At 41.8% G+C, this 19196-nt stretch overlaps 2 protein-coding genes across 2 annotated transcripts in view; one reads left to right on the forward strand and one right to left on the reverse strand.

Annotated features, from left to right (window-relative positions):
* Positions 1-728: 728 nt before the first annotated feature.
* Positions 729-6875, reverse strand: gpatch4 (G patch domain containing 4). The gene is made up of 8 exons (XM_069715017.1): positions 6771-6875; positions 5156-5234; positions 4986-5059; positions 4793-4885; positions 2975-3091; positions 2639-2754; positions 1844-1894; positions 729-1716 (listed from the first exon to the last, which is right to left on the reverse strand). The coding sequence occupies exons 2-8, from the start codon at positions 5232-5234 to the stop codon at positions 1095-1097; spliced, it is 1152 nt and encodes a 383-aa protein (XP_069571118.1). The 5' UTR covers positions 6771-6875; the 3' UTR covers positions 729-1094.
* A 2216-nt stretch (positions 6876-9091) lies between these two features.
* The window catches only part of pear1 (platelet endothelial aggregation receptor 1), a 40863-nt gene continuing 30758 nt past the window's right edge, over positions 9092-19196 (forward strand). The window contains exon 1 of the mRNA XM_069715054.1: positions 9092-9301. The gene's annotated coding sequence lies outside the window, so the exon portion shown is untranslated. The remainder of the gene's footprint in view (positions 9302-19196) is intronic.

A 19196-nucleotide genomic window follows, 5' to 3' on the forward strand; every position in this document is an offset into this window, starting at 1 on the left:
ATGTCTGGATGTGTCATCATCCTGCAGACACCTGTCCTGTTTCAGGGTCAGACGGAGTTCATGCGGCACCAGACGTCTAAAAATTACTTCAGACTGCAACAGTGTTTGGTTACGACTTCTTTCAGTTCACCTGCAGCTTCAGGGTCGCAAAGAGTGTATAACACAGACCGTATATAAAAGTGTTCGTAGCTTCAGAGTCTGAAACATGGTTCCCATCCAGAAGTGTCTTCAGCTGCAATACCAGCGAGTGCCACTAGAGGTCGGCTCCAAAAAGCCTCCGGCTCCATAGACTCCCATTCAACTTCTCTCATCAAATCCAAAGTGAATAAAATGTGTCCATCAGTTCTCTCGGTGTTGTTAGCTAAAGTCACTCCTTCTTCTTAGTTTTCTGGAGGTCCATCTGAAAATAATCCCTCATTCATTAGAAAAGAAGATTCAAGAAGACCTGTTTTTGGTGCTCGTTAGGAGCAGGATGTGACCATATTTGGACGAGCTATGGGAGGAGTTAGCAGTGGATCTGACTGATGTGATTACAAACTAGAGATAGCTGTAACCTGAGAGCACCACAGGCCTGTCAATCAAACAGACACGCATTTTCGAAAGCTACCAACACTTATTTCCAGTCTGTTTTACACCGATCGTTTTTTGGAATTTTTTTGTTTGAATAAAGATGATTTAAAAAAAAAAGAAGAAAGAAATCTTAAAGAATCCAAAAAGTGCATTTTGATGTTTCACAACATTTAATTTGCATTTCACATTTCTCTCTGTCTACTTTCACCTTTTGTATCATTAATTATAAAAACAAGAGCATTGTTCATCAAATGTTAAAATTCTTTACATTTCATATTAACTGTCCAGTAAAATGATGATGATGATATTTCATAGAAAGTTGGCAACACAAACAACATGTCCCAGCCTCCAACTGTCCGCTGGATTCTCAGTCTCGGTTTTGGAGTCTTTGGTGCGTCGGCAGAAGAGAAACAACAAAAATATATTTTCAATCAGATGAAAGCATCTCAAATTCACCTTCAGGCCGAATCAGACTCGGACCTCCTCGACCAGCTCCGATAAATCTGTTCATCAGAGTCTCCATCTTAATCTTTGGACTTCTTTTTCTTCCTCTTCGGAGGAAGCTCCGCCTCCTTGGCGCCACTGTCCGCACACTGCTTGTCCTTTTTACACTTTTTCCTTTTCTGCTTCGCGGCCGACTCGCCGACTCCCTCCAGTTTTGCATCGTTTGATTGGCCGGATTCTTTGTCGTTACTCTCGGTCGATTTCTCCTTCTTCTTCTTCTTCTCTTTAGTGTCCGTGTGCAGTTCAGCGGTTTCCTCTGCGGCCGGTGAATCTGCTCCTTCGACCTCGTTTTCCTTCTTGTGTTTCTTCTTCGCTTTGTGGCGGCGCTCCTCTTCATCGTTTTCCACATAGATCACATCATCATGATCATCATCACCACTGGCTCTCTTCTTCTTCTTCTTCTTCTTCTTTTTAGGTTGATCGTCTGTTTCAGGACTTTCATCACCATTCAGCTCCTCGGTGGATGTCTTCTTCCTCTTCTTCTTCTTAGTTTTTTTCCCGCCACATTCCTCCTCCGGTGAAGCCGTCTCCTCCGGTGAAGCCACCGCTCGGCTCTTTTTGCAGTACTTGGCCATGAACTCGGCCTCCTGCTGCTCCAGCCGGGCTAACTTGGCGCTCATGGTCAAGCCGTGCCTGGCTCCTCTAAATAAATAAAACAACAATAAGAATGAGAATGAACTTTTATTTATTATCCAACAGTTCACAGACCTTGTTGTTGTTTTCATGAAGGATTTAATGCTCAGATTTTGTTCGATTTTAATCGACTTACTTGTGAGCCGTGCGTCCTCCACAAGCCTTCATCAGGTCACTGTCGGACAGCCTGTCAGGAACCAATGAACAAGTAGTTTACGGACAAATGATAGATAGCACGTCAAATGTAAAGAAAAAAGAAAAACAGGAAGTGAAGTTCCACACGTTAACGTGACCGCTGGTAACGTGAACATTTGTGATTTGTGAGAAACATCAGATTTGGGGTCAAATTCTTTGGGGAACAAAATAATATTTAACATCCCCGCATACAGCCAAGTGTTCCTGAGCCTATGCCGTGATTTCCACTGCAGAATCACTGCTATTGTTAAAGAACCCCGTTGCCATGGCGCCACAGTTCAGGTGGTTCACAGTGAATGTTTTCCCCTCAGACTCCTCAGAAGGTCCCAGTGGAACTCTTTGTTGACAGTCTGACTCTGGGGGACGAATTCACGGTGACACAAAGAAAACCCAGCTGGTGTCTCCTGACCTGACGCTCGTTCTTCTTCGGTCTTGGACAGTGAAGCTCCGCCCCTCTTGAAACGTTGAACGTCACTCAGAAACATCTCGCCCGGCTTGTTGCTGTAAACTTTCTGAATCATTTCAAGGGTCTCTGTTGGAAATCACTGCATGGGCTCAGGAACACTTAACTGTTGAAGATTTCCTATTCCAAAATCTGATGTTTCTCTCCAGCGGGTGAAATCACAAATGTTCACGTTACCAGCGGCCACGATAACGTGCTGATGTTGATCAAGAGACGGATCCAGATGTTTCCGTTTGAATAAAGTGAAATCTTCCCACAGTTTTAAGGTCTTACTGGGTGGTGCTGGACAGATCCAGTCTCCGGTCGTCCTCCTCGTCCGAGCTGCTGCTGTCGTCCGAGTCGGAGGACTTCGGTTCTGGCTGCTCCTGACCGGACAGCAGCGTGGACGACTGAAAGGGGGAACCGGTCAGCGACATCCAGAGAAGACGGTTTCTACTTTAATTTACTGGGGCAGTGACGTAAATCTACAACATTCGTTTATCGTCCTTCGCCGTGTTCAAATTTAGTCGCTACAAATTAACTATCACGACAAAGTGGAGATCTAACGGTCCAAGAAATGTAGTCGGATATGTGACGAGAGGTAAACACATGAATGAGGAACAGATTTACCTTCACGAAGCAGCCGTAGAGTTTTGCCTTCGCCAGCGAAGCTTTACGAGGTTTCTTGTTGGAGATCATCGTGTCCTCTTCCCCGTCCTCCGCCGCCTTCGTTAACTTTGGACCGTTCTGCGTTCACAAAACCAGAATTCACTCTGATCACTTCTGTTGAAGACGGAACCGACCGATTACATGAAAAAAGGGAGTTTAAAAACTGACGTTTAAAATTGTTTCAAAACCTGAAGTTTAAACCGCCTCCTGAAACAGGAGTGTTTTTTAATAAAAAAAAATAAATAAAAAAAAATAATCTTTACTTCTCCACCTCTGAGAACAGAGACTTGACAGGAAAACTATTTTCTTTTAGCTTTACTCAGAAATGATTGCATTCGTTGCAATATTAAAATAAAAAAATAAATATACAAATTATTAATATGAACATGAATTTTATATATATACATATATATGTATATATATAATTATATATAAAAAATATATTAATATTAAAATACATTAACATTTAAAAATGTATATCAAAGAAATGAAAACCATAAATTGTTGCATAGTTGAACAGTAGAACTTTAGTATCTTAAAATAGAACTTACTGATAGAACTTTGAAGTTCGGCTTTCTTGAAGAAATTGTATTTTCTTGATTCTTGTTGTTCTGAGTTTTGTACCCTCATGGTTGAAATGAACTTATTGTAAGTAGCTTTGGATAAAAGCGTCAGATAAATGTAATGTAATGTAATGTTGCGCTGTTACTTTGAAAGGGATACAGGAAGTCACAGCATTTAGCCAACCAATCACGTTAACTTCTGAGCAGCTTTTTTCAGAATCTGGATCATGCAAACATTTAAATTTTGGAGATGTTTTAAATAAAACATGTCAAATAAAGTGATTTTGATGAAATATTTGGAGAACATGATTCATTAAAGGAGCCGCAGAAAGTTAAAAAATGAAATATGCTTGTATTTTATTTTCAGTTTCTGGCTGATAAATGAGTTGTATTTGCGGTCTTGAAACCTAGAGATATTTAGAAAGATATTTTTGTACCGTATTTTTCGGACTATAAGCCGCACCGGATAAGGCGCATTAAGCAAAACAACACAGTCCGGTAAATCAAACTCCGGGCGCGGGCTGCCCCACATGAATGCACTTTTAGTTCAGACATTACATTCCTGTTACGGGGCGATCAGGTCGTGACACAGCGTACCGTAATGCTCTGAATATCCACTGAGCGGAGCGGCTTCGTTGCTTACCAAAGTCGTACTTACACATTTCAACAGATTTTTGAGCGCATTGTACCACATAAAATCGATCAATAAGCACAACAAGTAACCATACATAAGGCGCGCTGGATTATAAGGCGCACTGTCAATTTTGGAGAAAATTTAAGGATTTTAAGTGCGCCTTATAGTCCGAAAAATACGTTAGTTTTAAGTACCGTAAACATCCCAATATACTTTGACATCTCTCTTCACCAACAACACGCTGTGTCTTTAAAGCTCAGTGACATCAATGAGCCTCTCTTCTGATTGGCTGACTCTGTTCTGAGTGACACATGCCCAGGCCAACCACATGTTTTCTTCATTCTTGTAGTTTTCCAGCTCTGCGACAAAATGACCGCTCTGTGTTTTCTTATACATAAAAGGTTTGTGACATTTCTCAGTATTTTGTTTGACTCCAATTGAAACTTTTATTCTACTGTTTTAAAAGGTGTTCGTTCGAAGCTGCAGTTTTACCTGCTGACTGATGTGTTTTAAACCCGACCGGTTGTCTCTGCGCTCCTGTGTGTGACCACAGTTCCCATGGTAACAGGGAGGGACTCCTACCTGACCTGACTCCACCTGCAGGCTGGAGGAGGCCTTGTTGAAGACGTGATCCCACCAGTGGAAGGTGAACTGCTCTCCTTCCTTGTGGCCGACCTGCCGACACGGGAAAAAAGTACAACCTCAGTTCAGGCCTGTTTCAACACGAACAGCTGGTTTGTTAACGTGAGAACAAAGAAAACGGACAAACACTCACTCCTCCTTTGCCGCACTTCACTTTGACCTTGATGGCCTCCGCGATGCCGTCCTCAGCTCGCCCGAGTCCTTTACCTGAGCAGAGAGAGAGAGAGAGAGAGGATGAGACACCGGACACGTCGCCGCTGCTGTTAAAAGATCGTTGCACGAGAGATTTGTTTGTTTTTTTACCGTGTTCCCAGCCGTGACGCAGCATCTGCTGCTCTGCAAACTTCAAGCCTCGACTTTTCTCTGGCGCAACTTCTGCCATCTGCAGGAAAAAAGATGAGTTGTCAGACAAAACCACTCAAAAAACACTTAATTATAACCTCTTGTTTTGTTCTTTGTCTAGTTTTAACTTTAAATATGCAGCAAACAGGGATGTTTTCTGTTGGCTTTAATAATAATATTTACTGGTAGATGATACTTTGATAAATTTTTAGGGATTTAGCCTTACTGGGAAAATTTATTTCTGTAACATTTGAAATGCATTATGGAGATTTATTTGTACTATATTCTAATCGTGATAGTCAAATAATAATTGGCAAATTAAATCAAATGGAGCTACGAGCTCTCAAAAGAGAAATAAAACACGTGTTTTTTTTATGTGATCAACAACTTCTGATTTGGCATTTAAGGGGAAAGTTAAAGGGAAACCTGCATCTCTGATTTTTGGGCACTTCTTAATGCTGTAAAAGCTGCACAGACATTTTAAATAAAGCCTTGACATTGTCTGAAACCCACTTTAAAATGTGAAATCTTACTTTTATTTGGGGATAAAAAGGGACATTTCACTGCTTTTGGTTTTGATCTAAAACTGTTCTATTTAAAAAGGTCAAACGTGGACTAGATTGTTCCAAAGAGGCCCGCAAATATTTTTTAACAGTTTCTTATCTGTTAAATCTTTATTCCATTTGTGGAAATATAGAAAAGGGACATTTCACTACTTTTTTTTCACATCTAACCCACATCAGACCTGGTCCAGACCTAAAACTGATCAACTTAAGACAGATCAGACCTGTATTCTATTATTTTATAGACTATTTAAAACAGTTTCTGATCTTGGAAAACAAACATTTCTCGGGTGAAAAGTTTCAAACAGGTCCATCGTAGGTCCGGATGTGAAAAGAAATGCAGCAAAGTCTCATTTTATTCATTTTCACAAATAGAATAAAAGTTTCACAAATCAGAAAGTGTGTTTCAGAGATTTGTTAGTGTCCTGTAATAATTGAATGCAGGTGTCAAACCTTAAACCGAACCTGTGCGAGTTCTGTAGTTGTGGACCCGAGCAGGTCTAATGTGGTCCAGAGGGGAAACAAAGTCAGTTAAATATCCCTTTATTTATATTTACAAATAGAATAAAGGTTTCCTCAAATAGAAAATGTGTTTCAGGCTTCATCTGAAGTGTCTTAAGACGCTTTAACGACGTTAAAAGATGAAAAAACCGACAATAAGTTTCTGAAAGTTTCTGAACGCTGTCAGTAAAGTTTCAGAAACTTTACTCTGAAGTACCGAACCGGAAGCCAACTTCAACGTCGTCATTGAACTCTGAAGTTAAATGTTTATTAACAATTGTTGCTGCCGTGTTGAAGTATATCTGTTGAGTCAGTTTTGTTTTTTCTAATTATAATATAATATATAATATAATATAATATAATATAATATAATATAATGTCTTTTCTTTGTCCGACGCTGTTGATGCTAACAGCTAAACACAACAAACATTTCTTTGCTTCTAACAGCCTCTTTCCGGTTTAATATTTTACAACACGACGCAAACACAACACAAAATAAAAGCTCCGTGTACCTCTGGACGTCTTGTTTCACTAAATATTCTTCACTGAGGACGCCAGAACTGGAAAAACGCCGCTGTGTTGCCGGTTAGCCATGCGGTTTTACCACCGAGCGGACATGACGCCGGAAATACGTCACCGCGTGCCACGCTGAACGGAAACTGTCAGAATAAAAGGAGCTAAAGGCTCTGAAATAAATACAGCGTTCAAAAAAAAATCGCTCTTAAACGTCTCTAATTGCACTGAGAATATAAATACATACACTGGGTCATTTGATTTGTGTTTTCGGTTGACTTCAAGGTGGAATTTGTGGTATTATTTTTGTTTTAAAGGAAATTATTCCCACTAAACTTTATTAAACTTGAATGCTGTAGGCCACAATGATTCTAATAAAAAAAAAAAAATTAAAAAAGTACTTTAATATGTCATATACAGAGTGATTATCAAGCAATAATATATTTGTCAATATCAGTTTCTTTTGATGTCTAGATGTCCAACTTCCTCCCATTAATACTTTGAAGCAGCTTTAAGGTTTGAAAAAAGAAATCACCTAAATTTAGTTTTATCAGCCTGTTCCAGCTCTAGATTCAATCTACACCGAGATGTTCAAACATTAAAATATTCAGTATTACTTGATTTCACACACATTTTCCCCAAAATTCAACCTGACATATTTGATATATCTTTGAAAACATTTGAACCTTCACTAAGGTTACAAAATAAAAGTTATGCAAAACAATATTAAATAAAATATGTAAAAAAAGAGGAGAGTTTTACTGTTTCAGACCTGAGGAAAGAAAATAACCCTCAAACTGAGATTTCTGGTCAAAACATCTAAAGACAGTTATCACACATTATTATTTTTCATTTCATATCTCCTGTTTTTCTCTGAAATGGCTTCAGAACAACAAATAAACTTTTTCTTTCTTTTTTCTATACAATATTTTCCCTCCATCGCTCAGTTATTGGTGATCTAATATTTTCAACCAGCAGGCGCCAACTGCTGCTATTGCCATTTTTTTTACCCATAAAACTCACAGAGCTCCGCAAATAAAGATGCTGACGGCTTGTTGTTTCCAGCATGAAGAAATCCAACTGATGTGAATGTTAGGAATGATGTTTGCTGGGTGGGACGGACGGCTACACCCCGGATCAGCAGATGTTTGTGCTCCTCAAACACCTTCTCTGAGTTTACAGGACAACTACCAGCGACACTACAATGATGCACCACCCCTCCTCCCTCCCCCCTCCTCCCCCAGTGTCCTCAGAGTGGGAATACTCTTCGTCCCTGCAGGAAACACTTTTATTTCCCCCCTTCAGTGGTTTCCGTGCAGTGAGGATGTTTGCTCCACCAGGCTTCCATATCTGTGTCAGCGCTCAACGGACGGACGGGGGGACGGAGGGAGTGGTGGATCTGACCGATCTGATCGGAAACCTGACGATACTACGTCCCGCCCACCGATAGCTGTAACCTGACTGCACCACAGGCCTGTCAATCAAACAGACACGCCCCCAAAAACAGGTCTTCTTGAATCTTCTTTTCTAATGAATGAGGGATTATTTTCAGATGGACCTCCAGAAAACTAAGAAGAAGGAGTGACTTTAGCTAACAACACCAAGATAACTGATGGACACATTTTATTCACTTTGGATTTGATGAGAGAAGTTGAATGGGAGTCTATGGAGCCGGAGGCTTTTTGGAGCCGACCTCTAGTGGCACTCGCTGGTATTGCAGCTTTAAGACGCCTCCTTTTTCAGACCTGGAATCTACAAACACTTTTTTATAGTCTTTTGTTTTAATAATCTTAACGTTGTAGCAATTAGCTCATTTCAATAACTTTATATAAACTGCTGTGCAGCTTCTACGTAAGTTCACCTTAGGATAACAGAGAAGATTGAAAACGTAAATTTTTCAGGCATTATTAAAACCACTAAAATTACAAACTATTAGCACATATTGAATATTAATCGACTCCAGGAAGTCACTGATATAGTCCCCCATCTATCTATAAATCTATCTAGCTGTGATGTTTATTTTTCCACCTGCACGCTCGGATCAAACCTCTTGTTTTCTGCCAGATTTTTTTCTCCCACTGGATCATTTATTCCCTCAAAATGTTCCGAAACACTCAGTCACACTTCGACATTAAGGTCTGGAGGGCTGAAGACAAAAACAACACTGGATCCCCCCCACTCCCACCCCACCTCCCCCCCCCCACACACACACACACACACAACCTCCCTAAACCTCCTCTCCGCCTCCTCCCTCCTCCTCCTCCTCCCCCCTCCTCCTCCTCCAGTCCCCTCGCTGTCACAGTTTTTCCAGCTCCTCTGGCCCTGCTTCAGGACCCTCCCCCGCTCCGATGCGCGGCTGCTCTCTTTCTCCTTTTTCACTCTTCTGAATGTTTACACGGCTTCAAGGTTTTTTTCTAAGAGCCCCTTTAAAATAAAGCGACATATTTACTTCTTCTCGGTTTCGCCCGCGGACCTCGGTGATTAAGAGAAATCTCACGGCGACGCGGAGCCCGGGAGTTCTTCAAGGTGAGTAAAAAAAACAAATACTGCCAGTGACATTTAAAGAAGGAAAAAACTGTCTGTGTTGCTGGACGGACTGTGTGCATTTGAACCTTGTGGTTACATGTGTGCTGTATGTGCAGCACAGCAGCCTTAAAACCTGGATAAAGATGTGAATGATTCACTGGTAACAATTACAGAGTTAAGAAATGGGCAAAAACAGCAGTAAAATGCTGCAAATACATTAATGCATGAATATAATAATAAGGTTTAATATTATACTCCTCCCAGGGAAGCTTTTTCTTTTTCATATTCTGAGTACTTTTATTTTGGTAAGCTACTTTTATTTTGCGACATACTTTAACTTTTTATATTTGTATTTTCGTGTACCCTTATTGGCAATCAAGTGTTTTTCTACTGCAGTATTTCTACTCAGTAAAATAATCCAAACGTTTGATCAGGAAAAGAAATAAGTATTAACAAGAAAAGCTCTCTCATACTGTTATATTACAGTTTGATGCATATTTATAATATTGTTTCATACTGATTCTATCCTGTGTTCAATGTTTTATCTGCAAAAGCAAAAAAAAAAATCTGTCCAATAAATGTAGCATGAAACAGAAATACTGGAGAACAAGCAGCTGAAAATTAGGTTCATTTATTTTTGTTGTTTTTGGCCGATTTGTGAACAATCAGTTTGTTTTATTGCTTCATTCGTCTGATGTTCTTCACGTTTTTTGACCCATTTTATGCTGTTTTATTTGTTCATCTGAAGCTTCATCAGTGAACTTCATGCTCTCGCTGTACTTTTCCTGGGGTCTGTTTTTTTGTTTTTTGTCTTTTGGCATCTTTGTCTCTGCTTTGAAAACGTGTCCAGCTTCTGTTTATAACTCCTCCATCGATTCACCGCAGAGGAAGTTTCTGGGAGTCGATCTGCTGTTTTTCTTCTTCTTCTTCTTCTTCTTCTGCCTGATTTCCCTGAAGTCGTTCAGATTTAACGTGAAGCTCCTCCAGGTCACTGAAACGTGGCGGCGAGGCGACTGAGTGACATCCTGTTAAAACTGCAGCTTTCACGTCCTCGTCGGTGGATTTGAAGCAGATGAAGTGTTTTATCTCTGCAGATGTGAGCGGCCAGAGTCGACTGTTTGTTTTGGACATGAGCTGCATGAAGGCTGTTTACAGCGCGGTGATGAGAAAAGAGACTGATTACAGCGTGACTTCATGCAGCGAGCGCGTCCTCATTCTGACTGATGGGATGGATTGTTTTCCTGAGAGGGTTGGAGGCAGTTCAAACAGCAAATTAGAGGCAAAACCACTGCAAATAGGTTGTTTACTTGTTGACAAATAGACACTTTTAAAGTTTGAACCATCAGTGACGTCACCAGTTGGTTTGTGAACGTTATAAAGCCTCCATTTCAGATTCTGTCCGTCACCATCTTTGTTAGTTCGGAGCGGTTCGGAGCAGGAAGTGACCATATTTGGATGAGCTGGGGGAGGAGCCAGCGGTGGATCTGACCGATCTGATCGGAAACCTGACGATACTACGTCCCGCCCACCGATAGCTGTAACCTGACTGCACCACAGGCCTGTCAATCAAACAGACACGCCCCCAAAAACAGGTCTTCTTGAATCTTCTTTTCTAATGAATGAGGGATTATTTTCAGATGGACCTCCAGAAAACTAATAAGAAGGAGTGACTTTAGCTAACAACACCGAGATAACTGATGGACACATTTTATTCACTTTGGATTTGATGAGAGAAGTTGAATGGGAGTCTATGGAGCCGGAGGCTTTTTGGAGCCGACCTCTAGTGGCACTCGCTGGTATTGCAGCTGAAGGAACTTCTGCATCGGCCTCATTTTTCCGAGCCGGGAGCTACGAACACTTTTTATATACAGTCTGTGATTTAGAGCCATGAAGTGAATAACTCCTCTACATGGAGGCGTACTGTTTTGGAAACAGAAACCCTCACTTCTTCTTTTCCACAGCAGAGCAGTAAATCACCGTAAATCCACCACCGTTGCACTTATTGCTTTTGACTTGTGAATGAAGAGCTCTTTGATTAAGGAGCACATTTTTGAGCTCATATCTGCAAGGAAGGCGAAGTGTGACTGACTATCGGAGTAAATCTCGGCCACCTGGTTGGACTCGTGACCTCGCATCTGCCCTGGCAACCGAAAAACTCCCGGAAGTGTCTGAACTTTTCCTTTGTGTTCCTCCAAGTATTCCTCACAGCTCCGTGCCACTATTTACAGATTCCATGATTCAAAGTCTTTTCATCAGCGTCCTCATCTGGAGATCATCATTAGTCGAACTCTTCCCTCCATCCAGACAGTAGTACAACGGTGACCCTATTTTTTTCCGGTCTGGTCGAGCATCAGAAGTCCGTCTCCCGTCCGACAGCCGGCTGACTGAGTGTCTGTTTGTCCAGGAGGCTTCATTTCAAACAGGCTACTGGATATGTTTGGGTTGGAGATGGCACTGGGTGGAGAGACGAGCTAGAGATAGAAAAAGAAAAAGTACTGCCATTAACTTTCATCTGATCCCCCTCCTACCCTCCTTACCCCTCCCCCCCCACCCCCACCCCACTTGACTTCTCTGAAATTTATTGTCTCACCACCACACAGGGCAGCGCCAGTGTCTGCACGTTGTCTTTAGAAAACCACAACTTCTCTTGACGAGGTTGTACCCGACGACCACACACACACACACACACACACACACACACACACACACACACACACACACACACACACACACACACACACACACACACACACACACACTCTCTCTGTGTTATTGAAGTGAGATCACCGACTATAAGTCTGTTTGTTTAATCCATCGAAGCACGAACGGCGACGTACAGAATTACCTGAACGCTTAAAAACAATAATCTGTTCGTTCACGCTTTCGGTCACGCTAGCAGTGCGTTTGATTTCGGTGATTATTCTTACAACTGTTTTTTTTAACGTGTCTCTACGTTTTTTTTTGATAGACCGGCACAAAACTTGGTACAAAGGTGCGACTCTTTGTTTCCCCAATATAACGCCACTGCGTGTAATACACCCGTCAGTCCACTAGAGGACAGCGTGTCAGCGACACAAAAAGTACACGAAGGTCGGAGAAGGTCGTGTGGCGGAGGTCATTTCACAGAGTGAAGCAGCAAAACTACTTGGTTAGAGTTGGAAAAAAAATCTCTGTGAAAGTCGCGGGTTTGATCCTTTCAAACATCTCTCTTTACCGCCGTCACACATGATGCTACGTTTCCCGTCAAACAATGCGAGTTACTTTTTTTTTTTTCTGCAATTGTCTGTAAAATATGTTTTACACGTAGAAATACGAGTATTAACGTCTAGTTTTATGTAACATGTTGCATATATTGTCACTGTGAACATGTTTGGCTTCGTCAGCGGCAAAGTTTTCCTCAGATTGACCTTCAATCGGCTGCACAAATTTTTGGATGGAGCCTAAAAATAGTCCCGATGAAAAAAGACAAAGAGCTCGGGGGAATTCAAAAGAAGGTGACGCGTATTCCTACCGCAGGCTTATATAATAAAGGCTTTCAACCCCATGTGCTCTGCAGCCGCGCAAATGATTCAGAGCAGATTGGACTGCGGCCCTCCGGCTCATGTGTGTGTGTGTGTGTGTGTGTGTGTGTGTGGGAGGGGGTCACTGTACAGTTTCACTGGGCTCCAGCTCAAATAACCAATCATAAAAATCAGAGGTCGGGGGGTTTTTGGGGGCTGGAGATGGAGGCGGAGCCAGCAGCGGGCCGATGGAGTCACCACAGACTACTTGTACTGTGGTGAGGGTCTTTCCTGAAGTTGCTTATGTTGGTGGTCGGCGGGTGGTGTTCTGGGCGGTGGGCGGAGCAGCAGTGGAGACATTGTTCATTAAAGATTTCGGGCCCCACTCGCTGTGGCGTCTTTGCAGGACGACTGAAACCGAGTGAAACCTGAGATGTAGAATTATATGAAATGAAGCGCCGAAGTCGAGGCTTCTTGTTTCTCCCCCTCTGATGGAAAAAAAAAAAAAAAAAAAAACGGGGCTCTGCTGTTGTTTGTTTTTAATTCTCGTAAACATGGTGCACAGAATGTTTATTTTGTACGTTTTGAGATGGCATATCATGAGTTTACCAGTTCGAGACGAGAGGTTTGCATGTGAAAAACAAATGACCCTTTATGTCATGCTTGGCACCACGCGGACATGAACTGCAAGAACTCTTGATGTTTTTCTTGAGCTCAAAAACCCAGATCCACTCCACCAGCTGTGTGGAGCTCGCAGTCGTCCATCTTGCATTTTATGAGCGACTTATTTTCCTTTTTTTCGAGTCCATTTTCCAGAGGCCATTCTCAAAGACAAACCTCGGCTCAGGAAAGGCAGGATGACAGATTATCAGTATTTGTCAGCGTCCCCATCGCTCAAAACAACACATGCTCTGCCTGGAAAAATGTGTTTTTTTCTGTGGAATCAAGAAACAAAAAGGAGTTTTTACTTTTGGAAAATGTGGCCGTTGCAGGTCTGATGGCGTCGTTCACGACTCCTAACTCACTCTGTGTTTACATGTCAGAGGAAGAGAGCGTTGAGATGGAGGCCTGGATGTACAGGCAAGATGTTTCCTATCGGCTTCCTATTGTTGGTCCTAGTTTTCATTCCCCTGAGAGTGGACAAAAAAACCAAAAAAACAAAAAACCTCTTTGTCTTTTTGTTCAAAGACCCAAAGAGATGAAATCCGGTTGGAGAGAGATGAAAATAACAAAAGTGGAAGTCATTTAAAGAGAAAGGCAAACGGCCCCCTGCTGATTTGGTTAATTGAATTTGTGTGTCATCTGCATAAAAACACATTTTGTTGTTTTTCTCGAAAAAGTCCTCGAAGCAGGAAGTTGGAAAAAAAAAAAAACTTTTGTGAATCTTCTACAATAAACTATTATGGAAAAAAACACGTAGAGAAATTGGTAAATTAATAGATTTACAAGATTTTTAAGATGACTTCAGGCTTCGGTTTTGTCTCATCTGGATTATTATTCAGAAAACTGGAACTGGTCCTGAATAAAGCAGCTTTTTCTCGTTTGTTTGAGAAGTAACGTTAGATCAATGTATTCATTGACAGTTTTTATGACAACGAGGAATCCAATTATTTTATGTTTTAGTGCACAAGTATTTAACTCAGCAGGCTGCAGGAGATTGTTTTTACAGTAATTCCCTGTATTTGAATATAATCTGAAGAATATCTGCTGCCGTGCGAAGGACTGATGGTGATCCTCATAAACAAACAAATAATAACAAGAAAAAGAAAAAAGCAGGATATCTTCGAAGGCTCTTCTGCAGACGAACAGATTCATGTTGGCGACAGTTGAAACTAATTTGTGTGAAGAAGCTTCGCTGTGATAAAACAACAAGGAATAAATAAATAATCCTCTGTGACTCAGCGACGCCCCGCTGGGTCTCCTGCTGCTTCTGTTTGTCTCTGACCGTTCACAAAAAGAAAGAGTGCGAACAGTTTCCCCGCTCGGTCTCCTCGAGTCCTGAACATCTGCCTCCCGGACCCCCCTTCGCTCCTTCCATCCCCCCGTCCTCCCCCCCGCCGTGCCGTTTACCCAGGACGTCCTGCGTGGTGGCTCCTATCTGGCTTCCTGTTGTGTTGGACAGACATGCAAAAGGTGTCACAGACCAAAAAGTCCCCAGAGACAAAATGTGTTGCGGGAAAAAAAACAAAAAACAAGCGAAGGTTTTCAATTAACTCGACTGCCCTCTTTCATGAACGGCGCCTCCTGCAGGGGGTTCGAGACAGTTTGGAAGCGACTCCAAACTTCCAAACTGCTCCAGTCTGCAAAGTCTCCAAACGCGACTCAAACCGAGTAAAAAAAAGAAATAAAGAAGGAGCATCTCATCGAAGGGTTCACCTTCAGGGTAGCACACGTGGCTCCGGCCTCTGAGTGAAAAATAAAGGCTTCAACTTCCAGATGCTTGCAGGATGAGGCCCATCTGGAGACAGAGAGAGGAGTTAGACGCAGCTTTTTGGGGCTATGAAAAAAAAAAAAAAAAAGCAGCACTAAAATGATGACTTTAATAAGTTGCAGGTTTCCACGTCGTCCTCCAGAAAGGCAGCACACACCATGTGGCCGAGGGCCCGTAAATCAACGGGGTCTAACTTTTACTGGACTTCCTGGAAACACGGATAGAGAAGGAAAGCCGGGAGAGATAATAACCGATAACGACCCAGGTGAACTCTCACCTGTCTCCGTCTGCAGCTGCACATGTTAATGTTGATCTGAGATCTCTTCAGTTATCCAGGTACCTCCGTTAAAGCTCCGCCACATGGAAGTGGTTGAGATGCGTAGCGGTCGTACCACCCGGCAGACTCGTGTGTTCGCTGCATCACCGGCTGTCACGTTCATTACGAGGGTGTTTTGGTGATTTGTTGCGATCAAATTTTTTTTTAATTTTGCGGTGGATTTTCCTCAAAATTGCGATGTAATTTGTTTTAAGTGAGTTTTTTGCATTGAAAAATAAAAATGCAATTTCTTTTAAGATCCACCTGATTAAGGAAGAAATATGTAATCACTTCCTGTGATAATAATCATGCTGCACATCACAGAATATTTTAGCTCTAATCTTTTATTTATTTATTTATTCAACTTAGAGAACTACGTGGCTAAAAGTTACCAAAATAAAATCATAAAAGTGTCACAGCTTTCCAGAACCGACAGTCTGTGACTGTCAAAATAAGAGCTTTAGATGCTGTTTAATTCATGTTCATTCAACACATAGACCTGCTGGATGAAACAAACAAAGAGACGTCTCTGACAACTGGATGTGTGGAGAAAACTCATTTAACATCCAGTAATATGGAATCACTTCCTCTGATCACAAACATTTCAGACAGAGCCTATCTGATTGTAAATGAGTTTTTTGTTTTTTTTATCAATAAAGTGAGTTTTATTTGAAAAGACGTACTTTATGTCATTAATACTTTAAGAAAAGATTCTGCTGACGAAATTTTTTGCAAAAAAAAAATCGGGAATTTAAGAAAATTTTAAAGCTCTTGCAAATATTACATAGTTTGTTTGAATTTGCATTAATTATTGTGATCGCAAGATTTCCCGGAGGGACCGATTGTGAGTCTTTGCGGAGAGAATCGAACTGAAGGTAAATCCATAAAAAACATCAACAACACCAGAAAAGCACGGTCACACCAACTCAAATGGTTTCCAGCTTGCAGCAGCTGCAAAGAGAGAGAGAGAGAGAGAAAAAAAAAGCTGCCATCCAGCCACATACGAAGTGTTGTAATAATCAGAACCAGATGCTGGAAGTCTGCGCCTGTAAGCCGCTCTCTGTTTCTTGCAGCCGTGACATAAAGCTGCTGCATGAGGATGAAATACGTCTGAAAGCCGGTGACACAGCGAAGCACGCTGCTTCCTGTGATGCGACTCAGACGCTCAGAGGGATCAGTCGGTCGCCATCGACCTCCCAGGACGTCCCATATCTGACCCAAAGGGCTGTAAATCAACAACAAACAGAAGTGAGACAACTGTTTTCATACAGAAAAGTGCAGCTTCTGCACACTTGACATCATTCTCTGATTTCTCAACTCTCCAACGCGGACCGCAACTCGCCAACCACGAAGGGTCGAAGGCCGCAAAGAGATCTGATCGCTCGGCTGACGAAACACGGCCGGTAACGGAAAAGAGAAAGAACGGCCTTGTGCCTGTGTGCGCTGAGGCCAGGTCTCTGAGTGCACATCTGTGTTTATGACCGTGTTCAACGCAGCGTTTTGTGATGACTTGGCAGTTTTGGCTGCCTGCGAGCGGTTCAGCGTTTCCCTCCGGCGGCTGCAGTGTGATCGCCTGTTTCCCTTCGTAACAACACGACAAGTCAAACAAGCGATCGGAGCGCGACACGGGTTGTTTCTGCACACGTCACCGCACTCGAAGAACGTCCAGATGTGCGCGATGCTCAGACAGAGACTCGTCAGCTGATATAGACAAGCATCGACTGTAAATATAAAAGTGTTTGTAGCTTCCGGGTCTGAAAAGATGAGGCCTTAAGCTGCAATACCAGCGAGTGCCACTAGAGGTCGGCTCCAAAAAGCCTCCGGCTCCATAGACTCCCATTCAACTTCTCTCATCAAATCCAAAGTGAATAAAATGTGTCCATCAGTTATCTCGGTGTTGTTAGCTAAAGTCACTCCTTCTTATTAGTTTTCTGGAGGTCTATCTGAAAATAATCCCTCATTCATTAGAAAAGAAGATTCAAGAAGACCTGTTTTTGGGGGCGTGTCTGTTTGATTGACAGGCTGTGGTGCAGTCAGGTTACAGCTATCGGTGGGCTTTCAGGTGTCATCTTTCTGCTGCAATGAATTACAGTTTATTACCGACTTCTTTCTCTTCATTCCTCATTCGACAACATCAACAGCTTGTGATTGTTGCTCGAGTTCACGGGAGGTTTCTCTGTTTTCATAAGCTCTTCTGAAGATTCCGTGCACGTGCTCCGTGCACGTTGGGAGGAACTCTGCGTACTAATAAATATGGATGAAGACGTGTTGGTCTTTGCATAGTTTTATCATGGGAAGATCAGCGAGAGACGCAGCGGCTAAATCTGTTCTTTAACCGTTTCCCACAACTTCATGACCCTGAAAGAGGAGGACGGGAATAATTTGTTTCTGAGGCACGAAGAGAAAACAGTTTATGATGAAAGAAATCAACTTTACATGGTGGGAAAATGACGATGGGGACGAAGCTCTGATGATTAAAAAGAATAAGGACCAAAACATCAGAGGGTGAATTAAATGAGTCTGACTCGTGGAGGGATTCCTGCTGCTGCTGCAGCTGTCCGAGTAGCGAAGTATTCGACATGCAAGAGACGTGTTTTATGCAGAGCATTGTTGAAAATAAAGAAGAATAAACATCTCGAGCAAAAGCAAATAATTGTTAAATAGAAGCTTTAGTAGAAGTTTTACATTTTTGGCGGCGCAATCACCTGATTTTTGATCAATAACTCAAGCTTGGATTGAAAATTGAAAATTAATAATCCAACTTTATTTATTGATAGATATTGTTTGGATTTAAAGCATAAATTAAAATAATTGGATAATAAAGTTTCAAATATGAGAATTTACGTGAGTTTGTTCATGTTAACTACTAGTTATTAAGGCCTTAACCGAGGTTAATTAATCTACCGTTATTGTAAAGTGTGACCAAATCATTCTATAGTTTGAGTCATTTAGTTGTCGGTCGGTGAAAGTGAGACACTTCAAGGATGTTGTGAAGATATTTTTCACCGTTTTTTTTTTTTTAATGTTTTATAGATTAAAAAAAACCCAAATAGCACAACAGGCATTTTTCTTTTTTTTCACTTTCATGAGAGTTATCTAATTTTGTAGGAAAAGTCTCATTACAGGCATCGTGGCCTGATTATTAAGTAATACAATGTGAGGTTCATTTACAGAGGAGAGAGCGTTTCCTGTCAGGAAGAGATGTGGAGGAAGTGTGTGTCTGTGATTCACTCTGAAACAATGGCTGAAAAGGACGTTGCAGCAGATCAATCAGGAGCCGCGGCCGTTACAAACGCTCGCTGACTCATTACGGCGAGAAGTTTTCAAATAGTTGCAGCATGTTTCATCCGGTAATGTCTGAAATGATTGTGCTATTTTGTGGTCAAAGGAAAAATTCAGTTCATTAAAACTTGGACCTTTTTTTCCTCCAAAGACTTGAGCTGTGGTCACAGGGCCCTTTACGTGCAATACCACCGAGGGCCACTAGGGGCTGGCTCATAGGCTGTATATAAAAGTGAACGTAGCTTCCGGAGTGCCACTAGAAGTCGGCTCCAAAAAGTCAAATTAGAAAAGAAGATTCAAAAAGACCTGTTTTTGGGGGCGTGTCTGTTTGATTGACAGGCCTGTGGTGCAGTCAGGTTACAGCTATCGG

Source organism: Brachyistius frenatus, unplaced genomic scaffold (genome assembly GCF_029030835.1).
Source record: "Brachyistius frenatus isolate BFR_SWC_R1_liver_20210118 unplaced genomic scaffold, ASM2903083v1 Contig_137, whole genome shotgun sequence".
Classification (NCBI taxonomy): Eukaryota; Metazoa; Chordata; class Actinopteri; family Embiotocidae; genus Brachyistius; species Brachyistius frenatus.

Bases quoted from the DNA above. Each gene is read 5' to 3' on its own strand.
- gpatch4 (XM_069715017.1), bottom strand. From the start codon at position 5,234: ATGGCAGAAGTTGCGCCAGAGAAAAGTCGAGGCTTGAAGTTTGCAGAG. The intron at 5,060-5,155 runs GTAAAAAAACAA...CTCTCTGCTCAG, and splicing joins GCGTCACGGCTGGGAACACG to GTAAAGGACTCGGGCGAGCT. The intron at 2,755-2,974 runs GTAAATCTGTTC...TCCCCCTTTCAG, and splicing joins TCTACGGCTGCTTCGTGAAG to TCGTCCACGCTGCTGTCCGG.